At 47.0% G+C, this 11017-nt stretch overlaps 1 protein-coding gene across 5 annotated transcripts in view; it reads right to left on the reverse strand.

Moving 5' to 3' along the window:
* Positions 1-11017, reverse strand: part of N4BP1 (NEDD4 binding protein 1) — a 178208-nt gene that overhangs the window by 22471 nt on the left and 144720 nt on the right. For 2 of the 5 annotated variants that reach the window (XM_078670541.1, XM_078670543.1), the window contains exon 7: positions 1076-2848. The exons of the other annotated variants lie outside the window; for them this stretch is intronic. In XM_078670541.1, coding sequence (XP_078526667.1) covers positions 2833-2848 — 16 coding nt within the window. In that variant the 3' untranslated portion in view covers positions 1076-2832. Of the gene's footprint in view, positions 1-1075; positions 2849-11017 lie in introns of those variants that run through there. 5 annotated transcript variants of the gene reach the window in all.

Raw genomic sequence — 11017 nt, forward strand, 5'->3', positions numbered from 1 at the left:
GGAGAGGAAGACTATTCGCTATATGTAAACTTGAAACTAATTTATATGCTATTAAAGGACCACAGAAGCGTAGAATGGGCGCTAAAATTTGAATATAGGACGCCCACAATATAAGTACACAAGTAGACCCCGTTAGGCGCGGAAGGATCTTAGTCCGCCTGGCGGCAAAAGTTGCATACCCCCTTGGTGAACCTAGTTATTGGCTAGACACAAGTTGCCCTTATTGTGTAAGGGGCTGAAATACTCATGTGGGGGCCTATATATGAATTTACTATTACAGATTATACAAATGTAAAAAGAAAAAAAAACATACAAGTTAGTAGGTTTGCACAGACTCAAAAGGGCATCCCAACCCTGGAACAATTACTTACCACTACCTTCAGTCCCAGTATGTAGATCTGCAGAAATGTTGCAACATAAGGGTATTGCAAATATTCAAACACTACTATGGTATGAGCCCTGGCATAACCAGAGAGGCTATATCAGAGCTCTTATATAATGAGATTGCTGCCTTAATTTGACGCCACACTACTTAGCACCAAATGGACAATTGTATTTGCTTACATCATCAGTAGAGATGGTAAGGAAATGAGCGCAAGGTAGCTACAATAACGGAACAGAGAAAGAAAGAAGATTTAATACAAACTACACCACTTTCAACACATCTTGTGTGGTCTACATGTAACAAGTTCGAGGTCCAGCAAGGTCAATTAAATCTTATCCTTTTCGGGATAATATGATGAATACCTTTTCCGTGGAGAATAGTAACACCTGTCATAGTGCTTAAAAAAGGCAAAAAAACCTGTGGTACAACGTAAGGATACACTTTCAGGCTAAATCTTTACACATGTATACCTCCCAGTAGGACTGACATTTCATACGCTGAAAATACATCACTGCGCCTTTCTTGTACTGGTTGCTTTAATGCCCTATTGGCAGTACTGTACTCATGTACTGCAAGGAATATGACAATAAACCTACCAAAATGTGAAACTACACAGGTTACACAACCTTCCTACTGTCCTACCATGAAGAACAACAAACAGACGTAAATAAACAAGTCTTGGACATCTACTTCAAATTAAAATATTTTATTGAGATGTGCAAATGCAAACAATAATATAAAATCTGTAATTTGGGGATCCCTTACAACTGCCCTCCCAATCGTGCAACACTTTTGAAGTTAATACAACCCAACTTGATATGATGTACAATTAATTATTGCAACATGTAAAAGTATCAGGTCGATGATAAAAAAATCAATTGTAATAAATTAAGAATCCCTCAGAAACGCACACATAATAAATCTTTAAGGGCTGCTCAATTTCAATTGGATGAAACTAAACGCTGTTCAACTTCATGGACAATATTGAGGAACATGCAAAAAAATTAAATGAAGCTGGAAGATTTATAAAAAAAAGGAAAAAAAAAGGAAATGGAATGTGCCCCGAAAATGTAAAAGGAAATTTGACCACAACTGATTCTTTAAACTAAAATCAAAGACATTTTGCGATACCCGATATGTCCTCAAGTATGATATCCAATGAAGTTCTGTGGTTATTTGACACATCTGTACAACTGAACCACTCAAGTAAGTCTGCAACTGAAATTCAGAGAATTTACACAGTGCTACTCCCAGATTAAACGTTACAATAAACATTGGTGCTTTTGTACCGCACTATTACAGCAGTTAAAGAGAAGTACATAGGAATATGTTACTAGAATTAGATAGAATTGGCTTAAGTGCTTTGTTTTTAAATGTCAACTGTTTTAGTCATGATCTTGACACCTTTCAACGTCATAAGAAAAGCCCCCTTATGACAGTGATGTTAGTTAACAAAATAAACAATCAATCTGTCCACAAATCAGCAGCATCAACCCAATATGTATATAAAGAAAAATTACATTTGTCCATCACTCCATATTTAACTGCCAGTCACAGTTTCCTATTCCTAACAAATCCTCCAAAGAATCTGTGTATTAACTTCTGAACTTAGACCAAAGTCATTGGAGTTTACCAACAACCCCAGTACCAAAAAAGTGCTCGAGTGCTGTGACCCTTGACATTTCCATCATGAATTAGCATCTGGATATTAAGTGCTGCTGCAAGCACAGCTGTTTTTTTTTAGACATGGCCCAGGAACCACATATTATGCAGAACGGAGACTTCAATGAAATCACAGAAAGCAAATTTAGAAACAATACCATGATTACTATTCTATATGGACCAGAACAGTATTTCTCGAAAGATGCCTAACCATTAGCTTGGTATCTTTACAAGAAACATGTTTGCCACTATGCTTTCTTGAAACCTTGTCTGCATTCAAAGTTAGTACCAAGCATGCCAACTGGTTAGCATAACGTAGGGCTGGGTTAGAGAAACGTGGTTGCCAGTGTTCCTCACGAGTGTCTGTGGCACATGCTGTAGAATCCATATGGTCTTAACATTTAAAATCATTCAAGTGTTCTTGAGAAGAAATCAATTTTAAGTAATGAGATTCCAACAAAAGTGTAAACTTTGGTACTTTTCTACAATGCACCACAAAGTACAAGGCAAAAAGTTGTCAATATTTTTGGAAATTGTCAGAGTAGTAGCAACACATTCGGTGACAAAAATATTTCCATCAAGGATCTTTGTTGAGAAAATTTTCAGCAAAAGTAGCCTTTTGCCAGTTTACGAAATTCCATAGCGATTTCAAATCTTGTTCCGAAGCATTGTCTTCCATCACACAAGTGAGCCACAGCTTCAACTCAGGTTTTCTAAATGGCTGTAGACAAAAACTTGACCAACCAGGCAACCAATACGTTTCTCGTTTCAGCCACAAACTTTTCTCACCAGGTTGAAAAACTACAAAACATAAACGCATCTTCAGACAACTGATTGAAAATCTGTTACAACTATCATCATTTACAAGTGTTCTCATTTGAAATGCATGCATAATGAAATCAATTTGTATATAATGCTCTGATTGAGCCCCCTAAAAGATACTCTACTTGCTATATTGAGGGCTTACCTCTCACAAGATTCCAATAGGTAGTCACAGAGACCCTGATAACAGACCAATACCAGTTTTGAAATACAAACTGCTTTCCCACCCCAAGGAACGTGATGGTGTTACAGAGGTGTTTCTAAAGAATACATCTGGTACACAGATTGATGTACTGTATTTTGATGTCGTAAGCTGTACTTGTGAGGATCATACTACCTCAACCCTAAAATAGAAATTACAAATCTCATTAAGCTGGTAAAAGATGTAGAGAGCAAAGACTGAACGACAAAAATACAAAATATGAAAACAAACTCATCTTAATGTTCAAATTACCATTGGCGAAACAAAACCCCAGTACATAACGCCATGCACCCCTGTTTCAATGCGATTACAAAAAAAGAAAACCTTTCAAGCAACCATTATGACGTTAATGGAGCAGTTTCTGTCCTGTAACTCCAGTTCTGTAGTAGGGGTATCTCGGTTATAGTCATAATCTAGTGAATAGTCCCGCTCATGAGCGTGGACCCCGGAGCAATCAAAAATAATCTCTTAAACTGTCTAAAATTGCAGTCCTGCAAGACACTTAAGAGAGAATTTAAAGACATATAATGCAGCCTATATCCACAGGCTACACTGTCCAGTACTTCAACTAGACATTCCACCACAACCACAAACAGCACAGCCTGTCAAGTTTTCTTAATAGAGAAAAACTTCCCCTTTTACCAGGAAAGCCTCTAGAATGATAGAGAGGAAGGGGATGACAGACAAGCCCCATAGGCTGCCATTATGCGGCTCAAAAAGGGATAGCTTGCCTTTATGAAACTTTCCAGAACTTTCCTGATATCCCAGAATGCTCAGAAGGTCCCATTTACTTTCAGTTCTTTTTGAAGGCGTATAACGCGAGACCTGTAGCATTCCGAACATGAACATCTTTCTCCACTGGGGAGGAGGGGGGGCGCTTATGACTATAACAGAGATAGCCCTACTACAGAACTGGAGTTACAGGACAGAAACTACTCCTTCTGTAGTAGGGGATCTCTGTGTATAGTCATAATCTAGTGAATTGAGTGGCAAGCCCATCCCCACACCAAAGCGGCGGTGGAGTAGCTTAAGTACAACACCACTACTGTGCGAACAGATTTCGCAGCGAAGCCTGCCCAACCTGAGCGTCTGCCCTGGCATCCGTGTCCAGACAGTAATGCTTAGCAAAGGTATGGACCGACCTCCAAGTGGCCGACCTGCAGATTTCTGCAATGGGAACATTACGTAACAAAGCAGTCGTGGCAGCTTTGCCCCTGGTGGAATGAGCCTTAGGTTTACCCCCTAAGGTCTTGTTAGCCTTTTGATAACACAATTGTATACAGGACACAATCCACCTCGAATGGACTGTTTAGAGGTAGCAAGACCTGTCCTGACTGACCCATAATTGATTAACAATTGGTCTGACCTACGAATATCTTTGGTCTTATCCAGATAAAATTTCAACACCCTCCTGACATCCAGGGAATGTAGAGACCTTTCCGCTGGAGATGAAGGATTCTGAAAAAACGTAGGTTAAGTTATGGTCTGGTGAACATGGAAATCAGAAATAACCTTAGGAAGAAATTTAGGGTGAGTCCGCACAACAACCTTAGCAGCATGAAATATAGTATAAGGTTCTTGGCAACACAACGCCTGAATTTCACTCACCCTGCGGGCCGATGTAATGGCCAAGAGGAACACCGCCTTCCAGGACAGGTGCTGCAACAAAGCCTTATGAATAGGTTCAAAAGGCTCCTTCATCAATCTGGACAGCACCACATTCAATTCCCATGAAGCGAAGGAAGCCGGACAGGAGGAAACACTTTCTTCAAGCCTTCCAAAAAATCTTTGATCACAGGGATCTGGAAGAAGGAGGTCTTTGAAGGGCATTTCCTGTAGGCAGTCAGCGTAGCGAGATGAACCTTAATGGAATGAAAATTAAGGCGAGACTGCGCCAAATGTAAAAGATATGGAAGGATGACATCTTCCTTACATGTCGTTGGATCATAGACCTTGGTCGTGCACCAGATGCAAAATCTCTTCCACTTGTACGCATAAGAAGTTCTAGTGGAAGGTCTCTTGGCTTCCTTCAGTATGTCCATACAATCTGTTGGGAGATTCAAATGGCCATATTGCACTATCTCAGGAGCCATGCCGCCAAACTCAAATATGAGAGACGGCAACCGAATGTGTGGAAGGAGAGACCGGTGAAGCAGGTCCGTGAACCACCACTGCCTGGGCCATTCCGGGGCAATCAAGATCATCCGCGCCCTGGACTGGGCCAGCTTGATGAGCACTGCCGGAATCAGGGGAATGGGTGGGAAAGCGTACAGAAAGCTGTTCGACCAGTTGATCCATAACGCATTCCCTGCTGGTAGTACCTGGATGCGAAGTTTCGGCATTTGCTGTTTTCGGCGGTGGCAAACAAATCCACGTCTGGAGTTTCCCACCTGGCGAAGACGTCGCCGAGCACTTCATCGTTTATGACCCATTCGTGGTTTTCCTGGATCAGTCTGCTCAGTGCATCCGCCTGAACATTCTGCACACCTGGTAGGTGAGTAGCCGTTATTGTCAGTCCTCTGGCAAGAAGCCAGTGCCAGATCGCCTGCGCCTCCTGCGACAGCGTGCGCGATCTCGAGCGCCCCTGCTTGTTGCGGTAATACATCGTGGTCGCATTGTCCGTCTGTACAAGCAGAGAGTTGGTCTGGAAGGACGGATCAAAGGCCTTCAGTGCCAAGTGAACAGCTCTGAGTTCCAGGAAATTGATGTGATACGTGGACTCCGTCTGGGACCACGTACCCTGGATCTGTAACTCCCCGGAATGCGATCCCCAGCTGTGGAGAGAAGCATCCGTCATGATAGTCTGAGTGGGAATGTCCTTGTGGAAGGGAACCCCCTTGAGGAGATTCTCCGCTGAACACCACCATTTCAGAGACTGTAGAGCATGAAGAGACAGTCGTATCTTGTCGTCCTAGTTTCCTCTCCTCTGGTCCCACTGATCCTCCAGACACTCCTGCAGCGGTCTCATGTGTAGCCGTGCGTGTGGTGTGAGGAAGATAAAGGAGGCCATCGAACCCAGTAGAGAAGACACCGTCCTCAGTGTCGTAGATGGAGCGGTCATAAGAGCCTGAGCCTTCCGAAGGAGTGATAAACGTCTTTCCTACGAAGGAGACACGCTTGCAGACAGCGTATTGATGGAGGCTCCCAAGTACTGTAGGCATTGGGCCGGAGTAAGGACAGACTTGGACATGTTGATGTGCAACCCCAGCTTGTTCAAGAGAACGGACGTCTTCTGGAAGTGTGCTTGCGCTTCTGAGAAGGAGGATGCCTTGATCAACCAATCGTCTAGGTACGGGTAGACAAACACCTTGTTCTTTCTCAGGTGTGCCGCTACCACTGCCATGCATTTGGAAAAGGTCCTGGGCGCTGACTTCAGCCTGAACGGGAACACTGTGTATTGATAGTGATTGGCGCCGACTTGGAATCGCAGGAACTTCCGGTGTTTCTGTGCAATGGGCACGTGGAAGTATGCATATCCTGTAGGTCTATTGCGCACAGCCAGTCTCCCCTTTGCAGCTGAGGGTAAATCTGGTGCAAAGACACCATGCAAAACTTTTTTTCTGCGAATCCACTTGTTTGCTTGTCGCAAATCCAGAATAGGCCTGAACTCTTTGCCTTTTTTGCGGACTAGAAAGAACCGTGAGTACAGACTATCGCCCTTTTCCTTAACAGGGTATCGGCCTCTGCCTGGAGCTCGCGCAGCTGAAACTGCGAGCAAACCGGTGGAATTGCTGGAGGCGGGCTGGTGAACCGAAGACTGTATTCATTGCAAACAATATTCAGCACCCACTTGTCCCGAGTAATTTTTCTCCACTCTGCCAGAAAATATTGAACGCTTCCCCCCCACCGGAGTGGGTAACGGATGACGGGGAAGTAATCGCTCAGGGCCTAGAACCGGCCGGGCCTTTGGTCGCGGTGTCAGACTGCTGACCACCCCTGCCCCTCTGACGTTTCTGGAAGGGCTTCCTCTGGAACTGCTGCTGCTGCTGTCCATACTGTTTACCTCGCCCTCTGCCCCGTACCGTCTCTGGAACAGGCGGTAGTTCTTCTTCTAGTCCTTGGGTTTCTCCAAGCCCACGGCCGTCCGAGTCTCAGCCTCCGCCTTCATACGGGCCATCTCATCGTCGGCGTATTTCCCGAATAGGGTCTCGCCCGAGAAGGGCAGGTCGGCCACCCTCTGCTGGGCTTCAGGCTTCAGTGATGTCAATCTGAGCCAAGCGTGGCGCCTCTGATTAACTCCATGGCAGTACACGTGGGCTGCCAGGAGCGACGAGTCTGCAGCTGCGCTGATCAGCTGGTTCGACACCAGCAATCCCTCGTTCAGGATCTCCATAAAATCCTCCTTTTCCCGTGGGAGGAGGTCGGGGAACTGTTGGAGGGACTCCCACAGCGCCCCAACAGCGCAGAAGCACTGGCAGCCTTCATGGAGGTAGCGGCCGTCCCGCACACCTTCCTGCCCGCTGAGTCCAACCAGCAACTCTCCTTGTCCAGAGGCACATTTGAGGACGGGGTGGTGGCATGTTGCTTCCTCGCCACCGTCACGATTACGGAATCCGGAGTTGGATCCAATCGGAGGAAAGCCGGGTCCGCATCAGGAGCCTTGTACTTCTTTTGCAGCCTGGAGGGGGCTGCTTTCGTCACCGCCGGAGTGAGGAAGAGCTCCATGGCGGGCTCCACTAATCCAGGAACCAAGGGCAACAGAGGCCTAGATAGGTGCTTCTTGTGGAGAGTCTCAAATATTACTGAGGTCGTAGGCGTAGGCACAGTCAGTTGGATGCCCAGCTTGCTCGCACCCCTCAACAAGACTTCCTGAAAGGAGACAACGTCATCCACAGGAGATACCCTAGTCTGAGGGGATTCTGATAGAGTTGGCAAATAATTCCTTTCGCTGGACGAATCCGTGCTGTACTTAGACCGACCGTTCCTACGGTGTCGTCTGGATCTCGTCGACGAGGGACGACGACTCCTTGATCTCGCTCTCCGTCCGGAGCGAGATCTAGGTCTTCTAGGCCTTGAGCGGTCCGCGGGTGCTTGCGGCGGAACCTGCGGTGGTGGCCTGACCGGGGACCTCGGCCAAGGTGCCCCCTTAGCCGGCGTAGGGATGTGCGTCAGTGAGACCGACCTCGGAGGCCGTGGCGGTGCATGTGGAGGAACAGGAAGAGGTGGTGGCGAAGGAATGCGCGGCGGCAGCTCCTTAGGCAGTGGAGGAGGAGGAAGAGTAGGTGACTTCGGCTTGGTGGGAGAGTACACCACAGAGTACACCGAGCCCGGCGACTCCCTCATCTTCTTCCTTGGCGTAGGCGATCGAGAGGCAGCGCCCCCGATCGGTGACGATGTCGCAGTCGTGCTCCTGGGGATCTGGAAGGACTCATGGCTCCAGAACGCCTCCTGGAGGATGATCTCTTCCTCTTAGGCGGCGAGCGCCTCTTCGGCGTCGAAGAACGCCTCCTCGACGCTGACGAATGACGCCTCGGTGTCGACGACCTATGCCTCGACGACGGGCTTCGCCGCCTCGACGCTGAAGCTCTGCGCCTTGACGTCGAACGGGTCCTTCTCGATGCCGATCGCAGAGTCGACGTCGAGGGTGAACGGCGGAGTCGCCTCGATGGCGAGCGCCGAGTCAACACCGAGAACGAACCGCGCTGTCGCCTCGACGGCAAGCGCTGACGCCGTCTGGAATCCTTACGACATCGAAGTGTTGACGTCTATGATGACGACGTCTATGATGACGACGTCTATGATGATGACGACGACGTCTTCGGCGGCAATCTCGACGACTGTCTCGACAGTCCCCTCGACGCCAAACGTCGACTCGACCCAGAGCCCTGGGGAGACGGAGAGCAGATCGCCGTCATGCCTCTCGACGCCGTCGTCAATGGTATCGACGTCGACGGAGAGCGGTGACGCTTTCTGGCCTTCTTGACGCTGGGGAGCTGTGGTGACCGGATAATTTCCGAGTAATGCTGACTTTGGTCTACTACCATCCTAGTATAGGGGTTGGATCCCTATTCTTAGCGTATTTGCAGGGTTTACCTATTGGCTTTGGCATGATTCTGTGCCTTCTTTGCCTCTTTTCGGGCCTAGAGGCCTAAACTAGAGGGTAGCCATCTTTCCTTTGCAGTATCTACATATTTGCAGTGTTTGCCTATTGGCTTTGGCATGATTCTGTGCCTTCTTTGCCTCTTTTCGGGCCTAGAGGCCTAAACTAGAGAGAAGCCGTCTTTGTCTTGCCTCTGCTGACTGAGGCGCTTGCAGGGTAAAGGTGATGTTTATAGTTCAGCCTGTTATGTGCTAGAGAGGAGCCAGTGAGAACTGGTTCTTATCGAAGGAATGTGTTTGTCTCATAGGTCTAGACGCAACACGCATGTGGCCACTGCGGTTGCGCAGAGAGCCTTGGAGCTGGCACAGGAATTCGGTGGAAGGTAGTTTTCTGTTGGAAATTTCCATGGGTAGAGAGCACTCTATATTATCGAAGTGCAGAGGCAGAGCAGTCAGATGGTGGTCAGATGGTTCTTGGAGCGGTCAGATGGTTTTTGGAGTTGGAGTGTGCAGATGGTGTTCAGATGGTCTTTGGAGCTGAAGCAGTCAGTTGGTGAGATGAACTTTGGAGTGGACAAAGGAAGATGATCTTTGGAGCAGGAGCTGTCAGCTGGAGCTGCCAGTTTGTCAATGTATTGAAGCAGTTGCCAGTCAGATGGAAGAGTTGGAGCTATTGAAGCAGTTGAACCAGTGGAGTGAAGTCAGCACGTTGGTGATGGTGCAGGAGAGAGAGAGAGTCCTGATTTCACCAGAGAGAGAGGAACAGACAGTTGGACCCTTCTTAACAGGGTGAGGTATTCTTAGCTAGTTTGCACTATATATATAATCATTCATCCCCTTTTTGCTTTTTAGGTGAAGTAACTCTTTCCTTTACTGTTCAGGCTATGCTTAGCATAATGCAATGTTTTCCTTTGTCTTGTCATTCTATCATTGTGTCATAAAGAGCATTAGTTGTTTAGCTCCCTGTCATTTTATCATTGTGTAATAAAGAGACCCCAGTTTGCAAATCCCGTTTGCTTATTGTCTCTGAGAGAGAGTAAAGGGTTCCTTTTTAACCAGATGCTGATGTATAGAGGGATGGGAGGAATGTATACCTTCGAGGGTTGTTCCTAGGATAGGGAGACTATCACATTAGGGAACACCTTTGTAATGTTTATTCTGCACCCCCACTTGCGGGTAACTGTTGATAACTAGGTACACTACTCAGGATCAGGGATGGTTGCAAGACAGAACATATAATTTGCCCAAATTGTTGATAGATTAACCCCACATAGCATAGAGAGCAGGAGGTATTAATAGGCCGAAGAGCTGCCTCGCGAGACGCGAGGGGGTAGAGTAGTTCAGACAGGAGCCGGGGGCTATGAATGGAGAGAGAGCTGCCTCCCGAGAAGCGAGGGGGTAGAGTGGTCCAGTCCGGATTGTCGTGGGGCCACAAGTGGGGACACTATAATTCAGCTGCCCCAAATACGAGAGGGGGTAGGTCAAACCGAGCCAGTGTGCTGTGGGGTTGTACAGATAAGATAATAAGATATACATTGAATTCCGTAGTTTCTTTAGGATTTAGTAGTATATTAGTAGTATAAAGGTGTATATACAGTGGGTTCCCCATTCCCAGGTAAGTACCCCAGGTACTGTTGTAAATAGGGACTGGGAAGGGATGAAGTTACGTGATGGTTGGGTTTGTGGTGTTTAGGTGAGCTACTAACTTGGTCAGGAAATCAGATCATCACAGGAGCACCCAGAGGCCTCAGCATGGGCAGAGGAAGTAGATCCAGCCTGCCCAGACCCACCTTAACTCTGCAGCCTTCTTTCTTCCAGTCCTTGGAGTCTGATCTTCTTTCGGTCTCTCAGGGTCCTGGAGGAGAAGGTGAGGCAAATCTCACACTTCTCAGGTAAATGAGTAGAAC

This window comes from Lissotriton helveticus, chromosome 12 (genome assembly GCF_964261635.1).
Source record: "Lissotriton helveticus chromosome 12, aLisHel1.1, whole genome shotgun sequence".
Lineage (NCBI taxonomy): Eukaryota > Metazoa > Chordata > Amphibia > Caudata > Salamandridae > Lissotriton > Lissotriton helveticus.